At 41.2% G+C, this 23,902-nt stretch overlaps 1 protein-coding gene across 1 annotated transcript in view; it reads right to left on the bottom strand.

Annotated features, from left to right (window-relative positions):
* Positions 1-823: 823 nt before the first annotated feature.
* Positions 824-23,902, bottom strand: part of LOC101602448 (zinc finger protein OZF-like) — a 37,035-nt gene continuing 13,956 nt past the window's right edge. The window contains exons 2-6 of the mRNA XM_045143956.1: positions 13,217-13,300; positions 11,793-11,919; positions 9,880-9,960; positions 6,816-6,898; positions 824-2,910 (exon numbers count right to left, since the gene is read on the bottom strand). Of these exons, the coding sequence (XP_044999891.1) occupies positions 1,597-2,910; positions 6,816-6,898; positions 9,880-9,960; positions 11,793-11,919; positions 13,217-13,249 (1,638 nt within the window). The 5' untranslated portion in view covers positions 13,250-13,300 and the 3' untranslated portion in view covers positions 824-1,596. The remainder of the gene's footprint in view (positions 2,911-6,815; positions 6,899-9,879; positions 9,961-11,792; positions 11,920-13,216; positions 13,301-23,902) is intronic.

A 23,902-nucleotide genomic window follows, 5' to 3' on the forward strand; every position in this document is an offset into this window, starting at 1 on the left:
TGGGACATATCTGCCTGGTGTGTCACTGGAACAGACTGGGGAGCAGGACTTTTGGTTTGAATAGGAAACATATGTTCCCAAGAGAGTTGATTCATTCATGATCTTGAGGAATAATCTGGGCCTGGGAGGGGCTGTACTATGATTTGCATCTAAGCTGAATTCCAAAAGCTCATGTGCTAAAGGCTTGGTTCCTAATGCAGTAATGTTCAGAGGTATGGGGGTACTTTGGGAGGTGACTGGATCATGAGGTCTGTGATCTCATCAATGGACTGATACATTTATGGATTCATAGCTTGTGTTGGGAAAAAGGACTCTGATATTTACTTATTAATACCTTTTGTGTGCATGCATGTTTGTATGTTTTTATATTTAAGTGAACATGGATATGGGTACATGTGGAGGCCAGTGGTTGACACTGGGTGTCTTTTTCAATTGCTCTCCACTTCATTCTTTGAGACAGAGTCTCTCACTGAACTTGAAGCTCGCTGGTTCAGTTAATTAGCTAGCCAATGAGCCCCAGGGATTCCTTATTTTCTGCCTCCCTAGCACTGACATTACAGGTGAACACCATGCCTGGCATTTTATGTGGGTGCTGGAGTTCCAAACTCAGCTCCTCATACATGCACAACAAGCACTTTACCACTGAGCAGAGAAGTACCTCCATCCCCTTTTATCTTTTTTTTTTTTTTTTTTTTTTTTTTTTTCCTTTTCGACGTAGGGTCTCATTCTAGCTCAAGCTGACCTGGAGTTTACTATGTGGTCTCAGGGTGGCCTTGAACTCTCAGCGATCCTCCTACCTCTGCCTCCCTGAGTGCTGGGATTAAAGACATGTGCCACCATGCTCAGCTTCATCTTTTATCTTTCTGAATGGATCAGCTCTAAAAGTGGCACAAGACATTTTAACATGGAGAACTGTATCAAACTTCACTGCTGTGAGCCACTGTAAGAAGAGCATGCTTAAAAGCATGCCAAACCACCTAGAAAGTTTATATTGCTAAAACACTATGTTTGTATCCCAAAGGGCCACTTACTATGAGATTGCTGCCCAGAAGTTGTAGCAACTAGAATAAAATGACATTGCAATGGAGGAAAGAATACATCCTTCCAGGAATGATCAGGACAAAAGAAACCAGAGCCATCCAGATGGCCTTATCTCTTTCAGCATACTAAATTTCAGGGTACATGGGCAAAATTTCCATATAGTGAATTTCTTTTGTATATGGATCTGTATGTTTACTGAGGATTAATGTCGTGTAAAAAATTATTTTCTGACATCCCTTACCTTTATAAAGTTTTCTCCACTGTGAGACCACAAGATCAAAGTATTTAGCAGAACTACCACCTTGCAAACTTTTACATCAGTAAATTTCCCTCCATTATGAAGTCTAACATATTTTTTAAATTCCCAAGAAATAGGGAAGACTTTCATATTACTTTTCTTAAATTCATGGGGCATCTTGAGTATGAGTTCTTTTGTGTTTTCAAAGTAAACTGAAATAATTGGCATTCCTACCAGTGTAAGTTCAAGTGTGATCATTAAGATAAGAAGAATTAAGGATTTTTCATGTTCCTCTCATCTGAAGTGTTTCTGTTCAGTTAGTAGGTAAAACCTATTGTAGGCTTTCCTACATTCCCAGAAAAGGGTTTCTCTTTAGTGTGGGTTTTTACATGGTGAAGGAAGTTTGAGGATGAAGCGAAGGTTTTTGTACATTCTGAACATTCGTAAGGCCTCTCTCCAGTGTGAGTTCGAACATGTTCAGTTCGGCTTGAGGAGGTGGTGAAGTCCTTCCCACAGTACTTACACTTATAGGGTTTTGTTCCAGTGTGAATACGAACATGTTTAGTAAGATATGAGAAATATTGAAAGGATTTCCCACATACATCACATTCAAATGGCTTTGCCACCATGTGAGTTTTTAAATGGTCATTTAGCAGTTTGTATCTGCGGTAGGCTTTCCCACATTCCTTACACTCAAAGGGTTTGTCTCCAGTGTGAATGCTGAGATGCTTGCGCAGGTATGAGGCATTGAGGAAAGCTTTCCCACATTCTTTACATATACAGGGTCTTTCTCCACTGTGAGTTCTAATGTGTCTACGCAGATATGAAGATGCATGGAAGACTTTCCCACATTCACCACATATATGGGGCATCTCTCCACTGTGAGTTTTTCTTATATGGTTATGTAGGTATGAGGAGTTGAGGAAGGCTTTCCCACATTCCTTACATATATAAGGTCTCTCTCCACTATGAGTTCTTACATGTCTACGTAGGTTTGAGTAAGAATGGAAAGCTTTTCCACATTCCCCACATACATAAGGTTTCTCTCCGCTGTGAGTTCTTCCTATATGGTTACGCAGATATGAGGAAGTAAGGAAGGCTTTCCCACACTCTTTGCATATGTAGGGTCTCTCTCCACTGTGAATTCTTACATGCTGACTAAGGCGTGGGGATGAAGCAAAGGCTTTGCCACACTCTTTACATTCATAGGGTTTCTCTGAAGCATGTGTTGATATATGTGTTATAAGGCCTGAACGCTTAGCAAAGGCTTTTCCACATTCCTTACATTTATAGGGTTTCTCTCCAGTATGAGTTCTAAAATGTTCTACTAATCTTGAGTAAGTGGTAAAGGCTTTTCCACATTCCTTACATTCATAGGGCTTTTCCCCAGTGTGGGTTCGCAGATGCCTATTAAGATTTGAAGAACGTCCAAAGGCTTTTCCACAGATCTTACATGGGTAGGTTTTTATAGTGGGCATTTGAACAGACAAAGCATGACTGGAGTTTGTAAAATGTCCTGTGTTGCATATATTTTGGGTTTTCACATATGTCTTAAAATATGAATGTTCACTGAAGATTTCTCCACATTTTGTGTAGAAACAGGGGTCCTCTGTACTGTAGCATGTTCTGGCCTGTTAAGGAAAGGATGAACCACGGTTAAAGAACTTTTCAGACTTATGGTTGGATTTGACCTATGCAAAGACATAAACATAATGATAGTTTTTGCCATTTTCATTATATATACATTCTCTGCTCTGTGGACTTCCTCGAGGTGACTGAAAGAAGCCTACTGCAAGAACCTGTACTATCAAGTCTAATCTTGAAATGATACCTCTGTATTTTTAAAAATATTTTATTTTTATTTATTTATTAGAGAGAGAGAGACAGAGAGAGAGATAATGGGCACATGAGGGCCCCAGCCACTGAAAACAAACTCCAGACACATGTACCACCTGTGCATCTGGCTTATGTGGGTCCTGGGAAGTCGAACCTTAGTCCTTTGGCTTTGTAGGCAAGTGCCTTCACCACTAAGCCATCTCTCCAGCCCTTTTTTTGTTTTTTTGAGGTAAGGTTTCACTCTAGCCCAGGATGACCTGGAATTCACTATGTAGTCTCAGGGTAGCTTCAAACTCATGGTAATCCTCCTACCTCTGCCTCCTGAGTGCTAGGACTAAACGCATGTGCCCCCATACCTTTAAGATTCTTAGAACAAAGCTGGGCACAGTGGCTCATGCCTATAATCCCAGCATTTGAGAAGCTGATTAGGAGGATGATGGTAGTTCAAGGCCAGTCTGGCCTAGAGGGAGACCCCACACTCTTTACAACAGAAAGGAAATGGATCTGTATACATGTTCATCAACTAATAAATACATAGTGAGAATATGGTACATTTACATGACAGAACACTACTCAGTATCAAAGAAAAAATTATGACATTTGTAGGAAAATGGATGAAACTAGAAAATACATGAGTACAGTACCCCAGACACAAAAAGACAAACACTGTATGTTCTCTCATATGCAGATCTTGGACTCAAATTTTGAGACTTCTATGTTTAAGTTGGATGGAGTGTCTACTGAAGTCAGGAAGCAAGAAAGGAGCCATGAGAGGTGGCAAGGATGGGTATGGAAACAGTAAAACACATATAAAAGTATAAGAGGGGAATTTGAGAGGAGGAAAGATTTACACAAGGATGGAATGGAAAGGTAGAGAAAAGGTGGGGAGAGAGAAAGGGACAACCAAAACTAAGGAAGTAGGTATGGAAAAGCCATATAGAAACCTACTACTTTATAAACTTATTAAAAAATGTGAGTTTAAAAAAAATCCTGGAGACACTCTACATAGTTGGGTAACACTGCTCTTGATAAGAGATTAGAAGCAAGGTAGTATTTTGTTAGGTACTTAGAGATAAAGGCCCCCAAAAATCTGCCTGGCAAGACTAGAAAGCAACTCCAGTCCAAACCTAAAAACCTGCTTCATAATGATGGCAACTTGGGGTAGTCCTGTTTTACGCCTGGTCTTCCCACACACATGCACTCTCATGTGCAATCTCTCTCTAGCACTCAAGTAAATAAACAAAAATATCGGCCTGGGAAAATGGCTCAGTAGCTAACAGCACTTGTTTGCAAAGCCTGTCAGCCCATGTTCAATTCCCAAGTCACCACATAAGCCAACTGCAAATATGGTGCAAGCATCTGGTGTTTGTTTGCAGCAGCAAGAAGTCATGAAGCACACACATGCATGCAAGCATACATGCACATTTAAATAAATTAATTTAAATATAATAAAATATATATGTATATTTAAATTTATTTTATTTTTTAAATATTTTATTTGCTTATTTGAGAGAGAGGCAGATAGAGAGAGCAAGAGAATGAGTGTGCCAAGGCCTCTAGCCACTGCAAATGAACTCCAGATACATGTGTCACCTTGTGCATCTGGCTTATGTAAGGGAATCGACCCTGAGTCCTTAGGCTTTGCAGGCAAGTGCCTTAACCGCTAAGAGATCTTTCCAGCCCCAAAATATTTTATAAGTAGAATTAAATGAGGCAACAATAGTACATAAATCCTAAGTCAACTGATCTAATCTCTATTTTTTTAGAAAGTGAGAAGTGTGCACGCAAGAGAGAGAAAATTAGAAAGAGGAGAGATAGAGAATTGGTGCACCAGGGCTTCAGCCACTGTAATCGAACACCAGATGCTTGTGCCACCTAGTGGACATGTGCAACCTTGCACTTGCCTCACTTTTGTACGTCTGGCTAATGTGGGATCTGTAGAGTAGAACATGTGTTCTTAGGCTTCTCAGGTAAGCACCTTCACCACTAAGCCATCTCTCCAGCCCCAATCTAATCTTGTTGTTGTTGTAGTTTGTTAGTTTGCTTTTTTTTTTTTTTTAGAGGTAGGGCCTCACTCTAGCCCAGGCTGACCTGGAACTCACTATGTAGTCTCAGGAGGGCCTAGAACTCATGGCAATCCTCCTACCTCTGCCTCCCAAGTGCTGAGATTAAAGGTGTGCACCACCACGCCCAGCCCAGGTCTAAACATTTTAAAAACTATTTTTCTTAGCTGGGTGTGGTGGTGCACACCTTTAATCCCAGCACTTGCTCTGCCGAGGTAGGAGGATCACTGTGAGTTTGAAGCCACCCTGAGAATGCAGAGTGAATTCCAAGTCAGCCTGGGCTAGAGTGAGATCCTACCTTGAAAAACCAAAGCAGAAAAAAAAAATTTTTTTAATTTCTTTCTTTGAGACAGAGACAAAAGGGTATGCTTCTTGCTGCTGCAAACAAACTCCAGATACTTGTGCCACTTTGTGCATCTGGCTTTATGTGAGGAATTGAACTTCGGCCATTTGGCTTTGCAAACAAGCACCTTAACCATTAAACCATCTCCCCAGACCCTAATACAATCATTTTAAACATTTTTTTTTCATTTTATTTGTGTGTGTTGGGGGGGGGGGGCACATGTGCCATGAAGTACATGTGGAGGTCAGAGACAACTTCCACCTTGTTCTTTGTGACAGGGTCTCTTAATGCTATAAACAAACTGTCAGGCTGCAAACAAACGTCAGATTAGTTGGCCCAAGGGTTTCAAATTGTCCTGGTTCTGCCTCCCACTGTCATAAGAGAACCAGGATCACAAATGCATGTGATACTTTGCCTCCAGTTTTATGTGGGTGGCTGGGGAATTCAAACTGCAAACAGGTCTCGCATGGAAGTCTCTTTAACCACTCAGTCATCTTCCCAGCCTAATCTTAAAACAACTGTTTAAGATATTCCAAAATTACATGTCTACTTGTGGGACTGTATACTTACATGACTTCTGTGTGTGTGTGTGTGTGTGTGTGTGTGTGTGTGTTTCAAGATAGGGTCATGTCTACTTGTGGGACTGTATACTTACGTGACTTCTGTGTGTGTGTGTGTGTGTGTGTGTGTGTGTGTGTGTGTGTGTGTTTCAAGATAGGGTCTCACTCTAGCCCAGGCTGACCTGGAATTCACTATGTAGTTTCAAGTGGCCTTGACTCACAGTGATTCTCCTAAATTGCCTCCCAAGTGCTGGGATTAAAGGCATGTGTAACCATGCCCAAGGCAGATCTCTTTTTTTGTTATTTGTTAAGGTATGGTCTCATGTATCCCAGCCTGGTCTCAAACTCGGTATATACCCAAGGAATATCTTGGACTTCAGATCCTTCTGCCTCCATTTTTCAAGTGCTGGGATTATAGGTATACACCTCCATATCCAGTTTATACATGGTGGGAACTGAACCTAGGTGTCTGTGCATAATAGGTAGACACTGTCAACTCTGCTATATCCCAGCAACTGGCAGGATCACTTAATGAACAGGTTTCATGATATGTTTGGGACACCCCAAAATTTATACTGAAAATACTTCTCAGACACATTGCTGATCCCTCCTAGGTGCATGCTACTTGTATGCTTTTACCTGCTTAACCACCCCCAGTCCCTACTTCTTTTCTATAGTGGGATTCACAGTCTTTTCCGAATAAAGGAAGTAACAAGTATCTCTTTCAACCTTACCTTTTGTATCCCATTAGAAGTTTGCTTCCTCAAAAAGCCCTGTTGAAATGTTGACTTTTTGGTGTTAAGTGGTACATCCCATTCTGAAGATAAACAGGAAAAATAAAGGTTTGCAGAGAGAAATAAAAACAAACAAACAAACAACAACAACAAAAAACAGTTACTTACAAAGTTAAAGTCAGAGATCCCTTTTAAACCAGGTTAGAAAGAAACTGAACATTTTGACTAGTAAAACAAAGTGACCAGATCAAAGGATGTGGGCCATTCCTTTAGACATTTTATTTAAAATCAAGTCTTTAAAATTTTAATTCATGTCTGTGGTGTTTGATTCAGGTATCCCATAAAGTAGGTGTTCTGAATGCTAGGTTGCCAGCTGATGAAGATTTTGGAATTAATATCACTTGGAGGCAGTGTATTGTTGGAACCAGGCTTATGGGTATTATAGCCAGTTTCCTCTTGCCAGTGTGTGGCACACTCTCCTGTTCCTGTTGTCCACCTGATACTGGCCAGGAGGTGATGTCCACCTTCTGCTCATGCCATTATTTTCCCCTGTCATCATGGAGCTTCCCCCTGAGACTATAAGCCATAATAAACCTTTTTTCCCTCACAAGCTTCTCTTAGTCAGTGATTTCTACCAGCAATGCAAACCTAACTGCAACAGTAAAGTTAGTCATTTGCTGTTAGACACTTGACTGTGTGGCTTTGGCCTTTTGGAGCTGTTTTTCAGGAGGAATATGAAGGATCTGAAATGTTGGCCTAAGAGATGTCTTGCAGTGCTGTAAGTATAGCTTAATGGACTATTCTGGTCAGAGTTGAAAGACCTGAATGCAGTAAGAACTATGGACTGTGAGGTTTGGCTTATGAGGGTGAGAAAAAGCTTTCCCTGGACTGGACTGGAGGCAGTTTGTGTGGAAAGCTTGCTGTCATGCCTGGGTCCTCAGAATTTGTGCAGGGTTGCATTGCATAGAAACAGACTGATGTGGGCAGGGGGTTATGGCACAGAAAAAATGAAATCTTTGGGCCAAAACTGTTGCCCATTCAGCTGCAATTAAGAGATGACAACCATTGAGATTAGGTTAGCTGAACTGCATTGGGGCACCAGAAAGAATGCAGTCTTTTGAAGGGAACTGAATGCTAAAGAAGTGTTCTGTTCTTCAAAGTCTGCTTTATTCCCCCCTGGGTTAACAACTGGCACCCCACCTAGTATTATGGAGCACAGAAATGCAGGAAAGAGAGGGTCAATGAATTTGCAACATGGTCTTGTGTTTTGGAAACAGACACGGGCAGCATGAAGTAAGTTTGCTGCATGCCTGAATGGAGATCTGATGGAGCCATGAGGATGGACCATGGGCTACAGTGGAGACTCAGAGGAGATGCCAGGACCATGAGATGGCTGCTAAAGAGAGCTGCCAGCCACGGATGAAGTTTTCCAGGACTTTGGGTAGCCTGACTGGAGGGGTGGAACTGGAACTCCAGAGACTTGTTGCTGGTTAGAATTATTGGACTTGGGAGATTTTTCACTGACTACAGTTGTTGGACTTGGAGCTAGAGTTCGATGTTTGCCTAGGTTGTTTTAAATTCTGTATTGGTTGAATATTTCTTTGCTATACCCAATGTCATCTTTTGCATTGTGAATGTTTATTCTGTGCCATTATGGGTTTTTTAAAGATTTATTTTTATTTTTATTTATTTATTTGAGAGAGATACAGAAATAGGCAGGGAGAGAGAGAAAGAGAGAGAGAGAGAATGGGGACTCCAGGACATCCAGCCACTGAAAAATAACTCTAGATGTATGCAGCCCCTTGTGCATCTGGCTTATGTGGGTCCTGGGGAGTCGAACCTGGGTCCTTTGGATTTGCAGGCAAGCACCTTAAATGCTAAACCATCCCTCCAGCCCCATTATGTCGGTTTTTTTTTTTGGGGGGGGGTATTATGGCTCAGTTAAAAGATCTTGGACTATGTCTGAACATCACTGGGACTGAAAAAAACTATGAGGACTGGGCTGGAGAGATGGTTTAGCGGTTAAGCACTTGTCAGTGAAGCCTAAGCACCCTGGTTCAAGGCTCGATTCCCTAGCACCTGTGTAAGCCAGATGCACAAGGTGGTACATGCATCTGGAGTTTGCAGTGGCTGGAGGCCCCGGTGTGCCCATTCTCTATCTATCTGCCTCTTTCTGTCTCTGTTTGTTGCTCTTAAATAAATAAATAAAAATAAAGACAAAAAAATTTAAAGAAGAAAAGATTTTTTAAAAACTATGGAGACTTTCAAAGTTGGACTGAATGTACTATATTACATATCATGTATGGTTATCAGTTTATGGGGGTCAGGTAGTGGTTTGATTCAAGTGTCCCCCATAAACCTAGGAGTTCTGAATGCTAGGTTCCCAGCTGATGAAGATTTGGGAACTAATGCCTCCTGAAGGCAGTGTATTGTTGGGAGTAGGCTTATGGATATTACAGCCAGTTTCCCCTTGCCAGTGTTTGGCATAATCTCCTGCTATTGTCCATCTAATGTTGGCCAGGAGGTGATATCCATCCTCTGTTCATGCAATTGTTTTCCCCTGCCATCATGGAGGATCCCCTCAAGTCTGTAAGCCAAAATAAACCTTCCCCCCCCCCACCACAAGCTGCTCTTGGTCAGGTGATTTCTGCAAGCAATGTGTGAACAGGACTGCAACAATGGTGAACAAGAATTACATCTCAGGGAAGAAAAGACCTGAACAAGGAGTATCTGACAAAATGATAAAAAAAAACACAAGTTGATTTGTGAGGTGATAGTAAGTAAGAGCAGAGTAGACAGAAAGTAAGAATATGAGAAGTTGAGTCCATGGCCCTAATTTTGAGACATCAAGTGATCTTACAAAGATTTTGCAACCATGCATGATGGCAAATGCCTTTAGTTCCAGTACTCAGAAGGCTGAGGTAGAAGGATCACCATGAGTTTAAGGCCAGCCTGGACTACAGAGTGAGTTCCTGGTCAGCCTGTGGTAGAACCAACCTTGTCTTTAAAAAAGAAAAAAAGAAGTAGCATTTTATTTCCAAGCATATTCTTCATTCTTACTCACCTTGGAGACCTCCTCTGTATAATGTCTGAAAATCCTCTTTTTCCAACCAGGAGATCAGACTGGGTTTCATAACCTGACATCCTTACACAGGGAATGGTACATTCATGTAGGTTCATACAAGAGAGCAGAAAACTCAGTGTAATTCAGGAGCTGTGTTTCTAATGAGAGCAAGGGAATTATTTCACCTTGTGCATCTGGCTTACATGGGTCCAGCGAAATAACCTGGGTCCTTTGTCTTTGCAGGCAAGTGTTATAATCTCTAAGCCATCTCTCCAGCCCAGGGGAATTATTTCAAAAGCGCTACATATGCAAATATCTCCTTCTGTGCCCTATATAACTGGTTATTTCTGAAATGAGAAACCCAAATTAATGCATATGTAACAAAGAAGTAACAGGGCTGGGAAGATGGCTCAATGGACAAAGTACTTGCTATAAAACTGTAAGTATGTAAATTAAGACTCCTAGAACCCATGTAACGCCAGACACCTACATATGAAAATCTGTCATCCCAGCACAATTAGATGGGAGCCAGAGACAGCAGAATCCCTGGAAGCTTGGGGGCTGGTTAGCCTTGCAAAGGCAGTAGTAAACAACAAGAGACCCTGTCTCAAACAAGGTAAAGACCAAAACCCAAGGTTGTCTACATGCACATTATAGTATATGTTCGTCTGTACTCACACACATGAACATGTGTATATGTGCGAGTGCGAGCATGTGCACACACACACACACACACACACACACACACACTCTAACACTTTATATTAGATACAAAAGTAAAATGAAACACAGATGTTTTGTTTTAAGGAGAATAGAATAGAGCAATGATTCTCAGTACAGGGCATGAGATTCATCCGGATGGCTTTTTAAAGCTCACTAAAGTGGGATGGCTACCCTAAGTTTCTGATTCAAAGACAGATTGATATAAAGTGTTTTCTTTCTTGGTAGTGCCTTGCACATGCTAGGCAAGGTCTCTACCATCCAGCTATGTCTCCAGCCCAATAATGCGCATTTCTAACAGGGAGATGGTGATGCCACTAATCATGAAACACATTTTAAGAATCACCACAGTAACTACTGGGTGAATTCCAGATCAGCCTGGGCTAGAGCAAGACCCTACCTCAAAAGACAAAAAAAAAGAACCACCACAGTAAGTTAAAATGTACTCTCTTTCCACTGTTTCACTTTTTATGGTTTGTTTTACACTACTTCCCCTGTCCTAAAAATACCATTTTCAGTACAATGAGAAAAATCTTCCACTGGGGCTGGGGAGATTGCTCAGTGGTTATAGGCACTTGCTTGCAATGTATGCCAGCTGGGGTTCAATTCCCTAGTACCCAAGTAAAGCCAGATGCACAAAGTGGCACATGCAAACTTGCAGCAGCAAGAGGCCCTGGTGTGGATACACACATTCTCTCTATTTCTGCTTGCAAATAAATAAATTAATAAAAATTTTATCATTTGAGCCAGGCATGGTAGCTCACACATATACTCCCAGTACCACTTGGGAGACTGAGATGGAGAACTGCTGTGAGTTTGAGGCCAGCCTGGGGTTACAGTGAGTTCCAGGTCAGCCTGGCCTACACAGAGACACTGTTTCAAAACTAAATAAATTAATTTTAAAAAATCTCCAAAGTTTGAAATTGTGAAGAAAAGAAAAAGAAATTCATGCTAGTTTTGTTGTTATGACTCAAAATCTTACCACAACTAGAAATACAGGGTTCAGTTCCATTTATATTTTAGGCAACTATCAGGGGGTCTTCAATTTTATGCCCTAAGGCTAAAGAGAGACTCCTGTGTTAGAGACTCTATTTCACAGTATATTCTCACTGAGATCACCAATTCCTCAAGACATTCAGAATGTGACATCCCTCCCCTCCCTAAGCAGCCATGGGGAACAATGGTGATCTTACCTGCTAAGACCAGGTTCTGGTAGTTCTCTAGCATCACCTTTCTGTACAGGGCTCTCTGAGTTTGATCCAATAAAGTCCACTCCTCTTGGGTGAAGTCCACAGCCACATCTTCAAAGGTCACAGAGTCCTAAATCATCACACACATACCAGCCTGAGTAACAAGTAACAACAGCACATCATCTCCATGATGTTCTCTACAGATGAAGTGAGAATAGTGCCTGTACAGGGATCTGGGCTTCCACTGTCTGCCCCATGGCTTGCAGGGGGGTGGGGGTCCCAGGAACTCTTCCTTTTAACCACAGTCACCTTATTGCTGATCTGCTCCAGTCACCTGCCATAGACCTTGTGATAGATCTCATCATAGCCTAAACTAGAAGTCCTTCTCCTATTTCTTAAAAATGCTCTGAGCATACTGCATATACTACAAAAATAGTTGTGAATGAATATTCTGAGAAAAGGACATTCTGGTTTTCCTTATCATCTGTCTGAGTACTTAATTAAACTCAGGAATACAAATGTGTACTTATCATGAGGAAAAAGATGAATTAGTAATTACTGAAATCATGGAATAATTTTTTAGATAATACCTCATCATTATCAGAAGGCCCACTCTCTGGGATGTTGAGTTGGAGCCCCGGTCCCTGAATGGGTGTTTACTTGAAGCTAATGAGACAGTTCAGTGGGTAAAGTGCTCGCTGCACAAGCATGAGGACCTGAGTTGTTTCCCAGAACTCACGTAAATGCAAAACATAGTGGCACACACCAGTAATCCCAGTGTAGGGGAAGCAGAAACAGGAGGATCCCTAGGACTTACTGGCTAGCTGTATTGGCAAACTCTAGGTTCAGTGAGAAGCCCTGTCTCAAAAATTAAAGTCTGTCCCTGTAAGTTGTTGGAAGTTAATGATTGCTGGGGTAGTAGGAGACACTTTCTGCAGTGGTGTAGCCACTGCTAAGTAGTGTGTGTTCTGGTATATAATGACCAACTAATGCTCCTGCAAGCAACTCTAATTAAACTTGGTGGGTAACACACATAAACAAGGGGGAAAAATGTCAAAGTAGAAGAGGGTCTACTTTGGGAAGAAGGGATTCAGTGAAAAGGGGGTGAGGTAAAGGGGATAAGAGAAAGTAATGGGGAGATTCTGATCAAAATACACTATATGCATTAAAGTTGCCTATAAAATAAAAAATAAAATAAAATATAATGGACAGCAACTGAAGACACCTGACATCAACCTCTGTTCTCTACATGCACACACATTTATAAGCACCTGCACACATATGTGGGTCTACACACACACACACACGCCAAACATTAAAATGAAAAAAAAAAAAAAAGCAGCTCTGGAGACAAGTCTGCCTAAAAGTAAATGAACCTACCAGGGGGAGGCAAGCATATCACTTTATGGGACACAGTTCCTACATACCTGATAACAATTTGTCAGGCAGTCAGCTACCATCCTTTCTGCCTTTCTTTTTCTTGGAGAAGGGTGGCTAAGTCCTTCGAGCTCCTGGGAAAAGAGAGAAGACATGAGAACCCAGAGCTACCAGTAATTCTCACACACCTAGACATCAATTCACTCTAGTATGAAATCCATGTAATTCTGCATACTGAAAACCTTACCCACACATTCTACAGACAAAATGCCACAGTTGTCCTTTGTCACCCAGGACAGGAAACAGGTTGGTAAGCCCTGCTGCCTACTGTGGAAAGTGTCTCATTTTAGGCAAGGCAAGTACCTTTAGTCACTGAGCCACCTCCCCAATCCCAAAGTCTCATTTTATAGTAAGTCAACTTAAAGCTAAGGAGGTGATACTTAATTTTCCCCTGTGATATATCTCCTGAGATACATCATAGCTCTTTTCATTTTTCTTCTTTTGAGCTGGCTAGCTACAGTAGCTGAATTGGTGATCTCAGGTTCAGTGAGAAACTCTTACTCAATAAGGTGGAGTGAAAGAGGGAGGACACCCTCTGCCTCCACACACATACACACAGTGTGATGGTTAAGGTGTTGTCAACTTGATCTGTTTAGTAATCCACAGAAATCCCTTTCAGGTGGGTCTCTGAGGTTGCTTCTAGAAAGGATGAACTGAAGGAGGAAATCCTTCCTCCAGAGTGGGTGGCCCATCTCTGAGGAGTACTTTATATGAGGAAACTCTGGGTGAAAAGTGCTGCTTCCTTCCTTCCACTTGGATACAGGAGCTGCTTGCTGCCTTCCAGTGTGGACTGAGACCAGCGCGGACTGAAGACCTACGTGGATTGAAACCCAGCAGCTGCTCAGGTAGCCTACAGGCCTCCAGGGCCGGATCAGGACTGTTGAGGCATCTGGCCACGTGGACTGAGCAGCTCAGGTTCCTTGATTCTCGGACCTGCAACTGCTATTGGACTACCATAAACTAATCCAATAAATTCCCTTTTTAATATAATTCATTCTAGTGGTTCTGTTCCTCTAGAGAACCCTGACATAGGCATGTGCATGTGTGACACACACACACAAACAACAATAAAATAAACATCCTAAGTGACCTACTGATACGATCATGGATACAAAATGTCCCCTGAAAGTTCATGTGTTGAGGGCTTGGTTCCCAATGCAGTAGTATACAGAGGTGGGGCCTGATAGGTGACTGGATAGTGAGGGATCAAACTTCAACAACAGATTAATCCACCACAGACACCTAAAGTTGTTTGATTGTTGAGAGGTGATGGAACTTTAGAAGTTGGAGCCTAGTTGAAGGAAGTAGGTTACTGGAGACATGCTTGTGAAAACAGTATTCTTTCTGGACCCTTCTTATTCTGTTTCTGCTTCCTGAAAGCCAGGATATAAGCAGTTGTGCTGAGCACCACAATGTTCTGTCTCACCATAAGCCCAGAACAACAGAGCCAACCTCTAATCTGTGAGTCAAAATATACCTTTCTTCTTATAAGATGTTGATGTCAGTCAGGCATTTTATCATAGTCACAGAAAGCTAACATGTGGCTGGGGATGTGGCTAAGTAAGTGGTTAAAGGTGCTTGTTTGCAAAGTTTGCTTGCCTGGGCTCAATTCCCCAGTCACCCATGTAAAGAAAGACACAAAAAGTAGCAAAAGTGCCTGATGTTTGTTTGCAGTGGCAAGATACCCTGATGCATCTCCCACATATACACATGTGCAAATTAATTTAAAGAAAAAATGGAAAAGGAAAAAGACTAATACAAGCATGCTTTGACTCAAATCAGTGTTTCAAAGTGAGCTGAGCAGGGTAGCACAACTGTGCCAACCCAACCCACACAAGGCTGTGTTATTCAGGGACCTAAAACAGATTCTCTGAAAAGGGATAACAATATGACTGCTCATGGAGCATAGCAACATCTGTCATCCAGAGCCTGAAGGTGAAATCTGCCCATATGTTCCTTTTCTACATGCTAAGGCCATTTCAATTATGCACATCAGCAGACAGGCAATTCTACATTCCCCCTAAAAGGGAGGTCATCAGGAACCCTGTTCTTATCACTCATCAAGAGCATTATTTTATCATCATACATGCACTTGTTTGCCACAAACAATGTAAGTAAAAGCTAATAAATACAGTATACCCTATAACACAAGTATTACCTAAGGTTATCACTTACTGAAGACCCATGGCTGAATGTGTACAAGGTTTACAAATATAAACCCACTTAATTACCCTCCAGCCTTCACAGTAAGCATCAGGTCAGATGTCTGAATGCGCATACAGTTTATATATATATATAAAAGCCCTCTTAGGTGTGCACGTGATTTACATATATAAACTCACTTGGTTATCCTCCAACCCTCATAGAAACATCAGAACAACAGATTCAGACACTGTGTTACAGTATAACACAGAAGTGTTGAGCAAGCACTGAATGCAGAAATTGATCCCCAGACTCCAAAGTGGTGTTTTCTTGTTTGCTGATATAAAGTCTAATTGTGTCTAGAACTCTTGATCCTCCTGCCTCAACTTCCTAAGTGCTGCAATTACAGGTGTGAAACCATGCCTGGTTTTGACGTCCTGTGTTGTTAGCTCCCCACGGAGAACATAAGTCAGTTCAGACCTATATTGTAAAATATAAAAGCCACTTGCCACAGGTGTTATTGATCTTTTCCTATGAAACAGGTCCTTTGTTTTGTTTTGTTTTTAGGGTCCTGTGTAGCCCAGGGCTCAAACTTACTATGTAGCCAAAGATAACTTTGCACTCATGATCCTCCTGTCTCCACCTTCCAAGTGCTGGGATTATAAGAGAGTGCCATCAGGCCTACCCTAAAGCTAGTATTTACAAGACTTTTAAATAGTAGTTTTAATAAATTTTAAATAGAAAACTGAACTTCAATGGTTAAAAGAAATTGCTGTGGAGCCTGAAGACTAGAAGAAGATTAGAACCCCAGTGCCCACATTAAGCTGGACATACTGATACTTGTGCCTGCAATCCTGACACGCCTGTTGCAATGGAAGATGGAGTCAGCAGAATCCTGAAGCTCCTTGGCCAGCTAGCCTGGTGTTTGCACTAGCAAACAACAAGAGGACCAACATCTTAAGGTTGTCTTCCAGTGTCCACACACCCACAGCATTTGTATAAAAGTAATTACTTATACACATTATATATACTTTTGCCTTAATTCCCATGTTTATCATGTAACAGCTTTCCTCATGCTTCTGGTTTGGAGCTGCTCAATGCATGCCTTATTACTTGGATATTCATTCAATGAATTCAATGAACTTTATAATTTTATGGTGGCTCACATTATTATTATTGTTTTGGCACAGTACTAGGGAAACTTGTACATGCTGGGCAAACATACTACCTCTGAGCTACATTACCAGGCTCCAGTTTACCTTTGAACAAATCACAGAAAGCCTAGTTGAACAACACATCAGCCCTGTGGTTATTTACCTAGTTCCTACATGCATAACTAGAATATATACATTTTGGTAACTGACAAAATCCCTTTAATTGGCTCTCTTATCTGTAAGCTGAAGACTTCTATAATAAAAGTAAATCAAGCTGGTCATGGTAACCCACACCTGTAATTCCAGCTTTTGGAAGGCTGAGGCAGAAGTGAGTACCTCATGCCAGCATGGCTAGAGAGTAAGATCCTGTCTCAAAAATTTTATTTAGGGCCAGACATGGTGGTGCACACCTTTAATCCCAGCACTTGGGAGGCAGAGGTAGGAGGATCGCCATGAGTTTGAGGGCACCCTGAGACTCCATAGTGAATTCCAGGTCATTCCAGGTCAGCCTGGGCTAGAGTGAGACCCTACCTTGAAAAAAAAAAAAATTATGTAGGGCTGGAGAGATGGCTCAGTTAAGGCACTTGCCTGCAAAGCTTAATGGCACAGACTTGATTCCCCAGTACCCACATAAAGCAGATGCACAAAGTGGTGCATGCATCTGGAGTTTGTTTGCAGTGGCTAGACACCATGATGCACTCATTATATATCCCTGGTTCTCTCTAAGTGCAAATAAAGAAAACATCTTTTTAAAGTTTTATTTATATAGTAAATGGGGCTACAGAGATGGCTTAGTGGTTAAGGCACTTGGCCTGCAAAGCCTAAGGACCCACATAACCAAGACGCACATGGTGGTGCAGGCATCTGGAGTCTGTTTGCAGTGGCCCTGATATACCTATTCTCTCGTTCCTTCCCTCTTTCTCTCTCTCAATTTTTTTTTCAAGGTAGGGAGGGTCTCACTCTAGCTCAGGCTGACCTGAAGTCCACTTTGTAGTCTCAGGGTGGCCTCGAACTCACAGTGATCCTCCTACCTCTGCCTCCCAAGTGCTAAGATTAAAGGCATGAGCCACCATGCTTAGCTTTCAAATAAATTTTTAAATAATTTTTTAAAATGAAAAATAATTTTTAAAAATATAGTAAATGAAGACTCTTGGAAATCACCTCATTCATAATAAATGATAACATTCGATGGACTTCTGGTTAAGATTGTGGCATAAGTACCATGCCAAAGCAGCCTAGGGGGGAAAAAGACCAAAAAAAAAAAAAATCTCAGGAAAATACACACTTTTACTAAAAAGTGAGGTGTATAAGAAATTGAAGCAGCAGCGGAGAAGTAGAAGAGATCCAGAGCATCCAGAGCCTGCACAGGCTGGCAAAAGCAGCCCCGGCAGGTCAGCCAACCATGGCAGTGGGGGCATACCAGAAAGTTGAAAGGCTCAGCTGGAGCCACAGGAAAAGCCAGGTGAGGGGAGCTTCCACTCACACTGGAGCTCTCCGCAACTCAAGAAACATGAAGGAAGAGTGGCACTGAACAATGGAGGAGAAGAGCACAAGGTAGGAGAACATGTGGAACAGCGAGAGAACTAGAGCAGCTGTGGCTCACTCCCCTCCCCCACCGCCTGAGCCCAGCTCCAGTGAACAGAGCAGCGGTCCCAGGACCCGGCCACACCAACTTGAGCTGACAGCAGGACCCAAGCAGAAGCAGAGTCCAGCAGCAACATCAGTGGCTCCAGCACCATCAATAGTGGCCCCAGCAGTGGTGGATCCAGAAGCAGCAGCTTCAGAGGCAGCAGCAGCAGATCCAGCAGCAGCAGCTTCAGCGGCAGCAGCGGCAGATCCAGCAGCGGCAGCTTCAGCAGCAGCAGTAGCAATTCCAGCAGCGGGGGTGCCAATCTGCAGGGCCACAGCTGCCAGGCTCAGTTTGCCCCGCAGGAAAAGCCAGTGCCCAGCTCCAGATCAGGACAGCAGCCCAACGACCGGGCCAGCAACTTGACTGAGAACAAAGTCATCCAAAAAGGAAACTGGGATTGATTAAACCAGGGAAGGGTCTCACTTGTTCACAAGCTGACTTGGATCACTCAAAAGACCAGAAATCTTAACCTCTTTGTTGATAGAGGATGTGGTTGTTATAATAACTACTCTTGCATAAATATTCGGTGCTGATTTTGATTGAATGTGTACAGGGTTTAGTTAAATTTTAGAATCTACCTGTATTTTATTCCACTCAGCCAACTAGAATACTCCGATAGCAGGGAAAGTCAACCCCTAGGAACACCTTTGTAGATACTCTGAGAGCCTTAAGAGCCACACCTAACACCTTAAGCTCCTATCCTGAAAATATATAACATCAAATCAATTGATACAGCTAAGAATACCCAGCTAGCTAGAAAACCCAAGCATTAATTTAATCCAAGATGCAAAAATATATACATTATAACACAAGAAACACTAAAAAGCAAAACAATATAAATCCACCTACCAGTATAAATACATCAGAAATGACCTCCAGTGAGAACAAGTTAGAGGAAATGACTGAGAAGATTTCAAAAGAATGATTGTAAATATGTTCAAAGAAGTCAGAGAACAAATCAAAGGAGTCAAAGAGGAAATCAAGGAGGAAATAAAAGGAATCAAAGAAGATGCAGGACACCAATTTCATGAAATAAAGAAGGCAATACAAGACATAAATAAGGAAATAGAAATAATAAAGAAAAATGAGTCAGTATTACTAGCAATGAAGAACACAGTTAATGAAATAAAAAACTCTGTAGAAAATCTCACCAGTAGAATGGGTGAAGGAGAGGACAGAATATCTAAGCTAGAAGACCATATGGCAGATCTAAACAGGGCCAACAAAGAGAAAGACAAAATTATAGAAAAGTATGAATAAGAATTTCAAAATATTTGGGACAGTATGAAAAGATCAAACATAAGAATTCAGGGCATACAACATCAAAAGGTCAAATGAAAATAAATGCTGGCAAGGATGTGGAGAAGCAGGGACACTCATTCACTGTTGGTGGGAATGCAGGATGGTACAACCACTTTGGAAAGCAATATGGAGACTCCTGAAAAAGCTGACTATAGAAATACCAACAGACCCAGTTATACCATTACTGGGCATCTACCCTAAAACCTTCAAATCTAAAGCCAGAGAGATTTGCTCAACCATGATTGTAGCAGCTCAATTCGTAATAGCTAAAAGCTGGAATCAACCCAGATGTCCATCATTAGAAGAATGGATAACAAAGTTGTGGTATATCTACACAATGGAATTCTATACAGCAGTAAGAAAAAACGCCATAAAGAAATTTGAGGAAAAATGGTTGAACCTGGAACAGATCATTCTGAGCGAACTTACCCAATCACAGAAAAAAAATCGACACATACTCTCACTCATCTGCAACACCTAACCTGAATCTGCCCAAGATGCCTTACATACCCAGCAAGCATCTCATGGACTAGACAATAAGATGGATGGGAGGGAGGTGAGGGAATTGAAGGGTGGAAAACAGTAATCCAGACCCAAACGGCAATGGTACCATAAAAGTCTACTTCCTAAAAGACAGGCCAAATGGCTGAACCTTCACTAGACCCTTTCAGGAAACACCTGAACCTCAAGACACTGGAGAGGGTAGGATCAAGACTGACCTAAATCTCCTACATCTTCCCTCCCTCCCTCTCCCCCTCTCCCCTCTATCTCTCTCCTCTCTAACTCTTGTATATTAGTTATGTTTTTCCTCAATTTCTTAGTGGACACTGACCTGTAACCCCCACTTCCAGCTTGGGCCTACCATCGACAATGAGCTTCTGATCAGAGAAACCTTCAAGGTTTCCCAAAACAATGACAGACTTCTGTCAGAGTACTTGATGACCCACCAAAGGCCAGTGGTAAGACCCTATTGCTGAAGACTCCATACGCAGCTGACGTGTAAAATGGAATGACATGGCTGGAAGCCAAGAGAGAGTCAGTCCCCAGACAGTCAGCATGTCTAGTGCCAGAAGGTGCTATGTAGGCGACTGGGGAAAATGACCAAGATCTGTCCAAGCAACACATTGTTTAACCTAATTAGCAATAAATAGCCGGATGTGATGCCGAAACAAGTGCAATAGTGGTACACAGCCATGGTTAGGAACCAATTGCTCTTGATTTGGCTAACTGATCCACTCAGTGGTACTAGACCCATAGCTGGAGCTGGGAAACAAGTTAGAACCATACCCAAACACAAGCCCACTCTACAATATCAAGCAACCATCAATCACAGGGTATAAGAGGGCCTACATCTATCATACTGTCTATCAAAAAAGTAAGTGTTATCTCAATTTTCCAGGTGCTAACTTACTCTCCGTTGGAGAACCTGCTTCTCTTTTCCGGATAGATGGAGATCCTAAGAAGAGAGCTGCCCCAACATACCTCAAAAGGGGCCCAACTGAAACTAAGGACAACTGGCGAAATAAGCAAGGGTGGTGCTTTCCTGTGAACCGGATACCAGCACAAAGGGGAAGGAGATCAACACAGAGAAAAATCAACTCCTACCAAATCAGAGAGCCAAAGCCTCAGAGGCCCCCAACACCTCAGCAATGAAGCAGACCAAAAATGAACCAACATGGCTCAGGGAAATTTTGCAGAAGAGGGGGCGGAAAGAATGTCAGAGTCACATGTTGGGTCATGATTTGCAGAGACCTTTATCATACCAATACCTGGGGGCTAACTCCACAATGCAAGACCCATTTTCATTAACAAGGAGGGTCTAATGGGAGGGGGTAGATCACAGATGAGCCTAAATAATGGTACCAAACTGCCTGTATTTACTGAAAAGAAAACTAATAAATTACATTTAAAAAAAAAAAAGAATTCATGAAATTACAGAGATTTTGCACTGCAAAGGACACAGTGAAAAAAGCAAAGAGGCAACCTACAGAATGGGAAAAAATCTTCGCCAGCTATGTATCTGATAGAGGATTAATATCTAGGATATACAAAGAACTCAAAAAGTTAAATAATAAGGAATCAAACAAGCCAATGAAAAAATGGGCTATGGAGCTAAATAGAGAGTTCTCAAAGGAAGAAATACGAATGGCATATAGGCATCTAAAAAAATGCTCTACGTCACTAGTCATCAGGGAAATGCAAATTAAAACTACATTGAGATTCCATCTCACTCCTGTCAGATTGGCAACCATCATGAAAACAAATGATCATAAATGTTGGTGGGGATGTGGAAAAAAAGGAACCCTTCTACACTGCTGGTGGGAATGCAATCTGGTCCAGCCATTGTGGAAAACAATGTGGAGGTTCCTAAAACAGCTAAAGATTGATCTACCATATAACCCAGCTATTACACTCCTGGGCATATATCCAAATGACTCATCTCATTACCTTAGAAGTACATGCTCAACCATGTTTATTGCTGCTCAATTTATAATAGCTGGGAAATGGAACCAGCCTAGATGTCCCTCAACAGATGAGTGGATAATGAAGATGTGGCACATTTATACAATGGAGTTCTACTCAGCAGTAAAGAAAAATGAAGTTATGAAATTTGCAGAAAAATGGATGGACCTGGAAAGGATTATACTAAGTGAGGTAACCCAGGCCCAGAAAGCCAAGCGCCACACATGTTCTCTCTCATATGTGGATCCTAGCTACAGATGATTGGGCTTCTGTGTGAGAATGAAAATACTTAGTAACAGAGGCCGTAAAGGAGACATAAAGGGTAGAGAAAGCAAGGGAGGAAGATACTTAATAGGTTGATATTGTATATATGTAATTACAATGATTGTAATGGGGAGGTGATATGATAGAGAATGGAATTTCAAATGGAAAAGTGTGGGGGTTGGGAAGGAGGTAATTACCATGGGATATGTTTTATAATCATGGAAAATGTTAATAAAAATTTTTAAAAAAAGAAAAAAAAAAGAAACTAGAAAGGTAGCAACTAAACGACCTAATGTTTCACCTTAAAGCCTTGGAAAAAGAAGAACAAGGAAAACCAAAAATCAGTAGATGGGAAGAAATAATAAAGATTAGAGCAGAAATTATCGAAATAGAAACAAAAAAAAATCCAAAGAATTAATGAAACAAAAAGTTGGTTTTTTGAAAGGATAAACAAGATTGATAAACCCTTAGCAAATCTGACCAAAAGAAAGAGAGAAGAGACACAAATTAATAAAATCAGAGCTGAGAAAGGAAACATCACAACAGATTCCACAGAAATTCAAAAAATCATAGGGACATACTATAAAAGCATATACTCCACAAAGTATGAAAATCAGAAAGAAATGGATGATTTCCTTGATTTATATGACCTACCTAAATTAAATCAAGATGAGATTAATCACTTAAATAGACCTATAACAAGCATGAAGATCCAAACAGTTATCAATAATCTCCCAACTAAAAAAAAGCCCATGCCCAGATGGATTCACTGCTGAATTTTACCAAACCTTCAAGGAAGAGCTAACACCATTGTTTCTTAAGCTTTTCCAGGAAATAGAAAAAGAAGAAATTCTACCAAACTCCTTCTATGACGCCAGCATCACCCTGATACCAAAACCAGGCAAAGATAGAACAAAAAAAGAAAATTACAAACCAATCAACCTCATGAACATAGATGCAAAAATTCTCAACAAAATATTGGCAAACAGAATACAAGAATATATCTGAAAGATCATTCACCCTGACAAAGTAGGCTTTATTCCAGAGATGCAGGGATGGTTCAATATATGCAAATCTATAAATGTAATACATTATATAAATGGGTCGAAGGACAAAAATCACATGATCATCTCATTACACACAGAGAAAGTGTTTGACAAAATCCAACATCCCTTTATGATAAAAGTCCTACAGAGTCTGGGAATAGCAGGAACATATCTCAATACAATAAAAGCTATTTATGACAAGCCTACAGCCAACATATTACTAAATGGGGAAAAACTGGAAGCCTTTCCACTAAAATCAGGAACAAGACAAGGGTGTCCACTGTCCCCACTTTTATTTAATATAGTTTTAGAAGTCTTGCCATAGCAATAAGGCAAGAGACACACATAAAAGGGATACAAATTGGAAAGGAAGAGATCAAGTTATCATTATTTGCAGATGACATGATTGTATACATAAAGGACCCTAAAGACTCTACTAGCAAACTGTTAGAGCTGATAAAAACCTACAGCCATGTAGGATAAAAAATAAATACACAGAAATCAGTAGCCTTCATATATGCTAACAACAAACACACAGAGGATGAAATCAGAGAATCACTCCCATTCACAATTGCATCAAAAAAAAAAAAAAAAAGTACCTTGGAATAAACCTAACCAAGGAAGTAAAGAATCTCTACAATGAGAACTTTAAAACACTCAAGCGAGAAATTGCAG

This window comes from Jaculus jaculus, chromosome 2, assembly GCF_020740685.1.
Source record: "Jaculus jaculus isolate mJacJac1 chromosome 2, mJacJac1.mat.Y.cur, whole genome shotgun sequence".
In the NCBI taxonomy this organism is placed as follows: Eukaryota; Metazoa; Chordata; class Mammalia; order Rodentia; family Dipodidae; genus Jaculus; species Jaculus jaculus.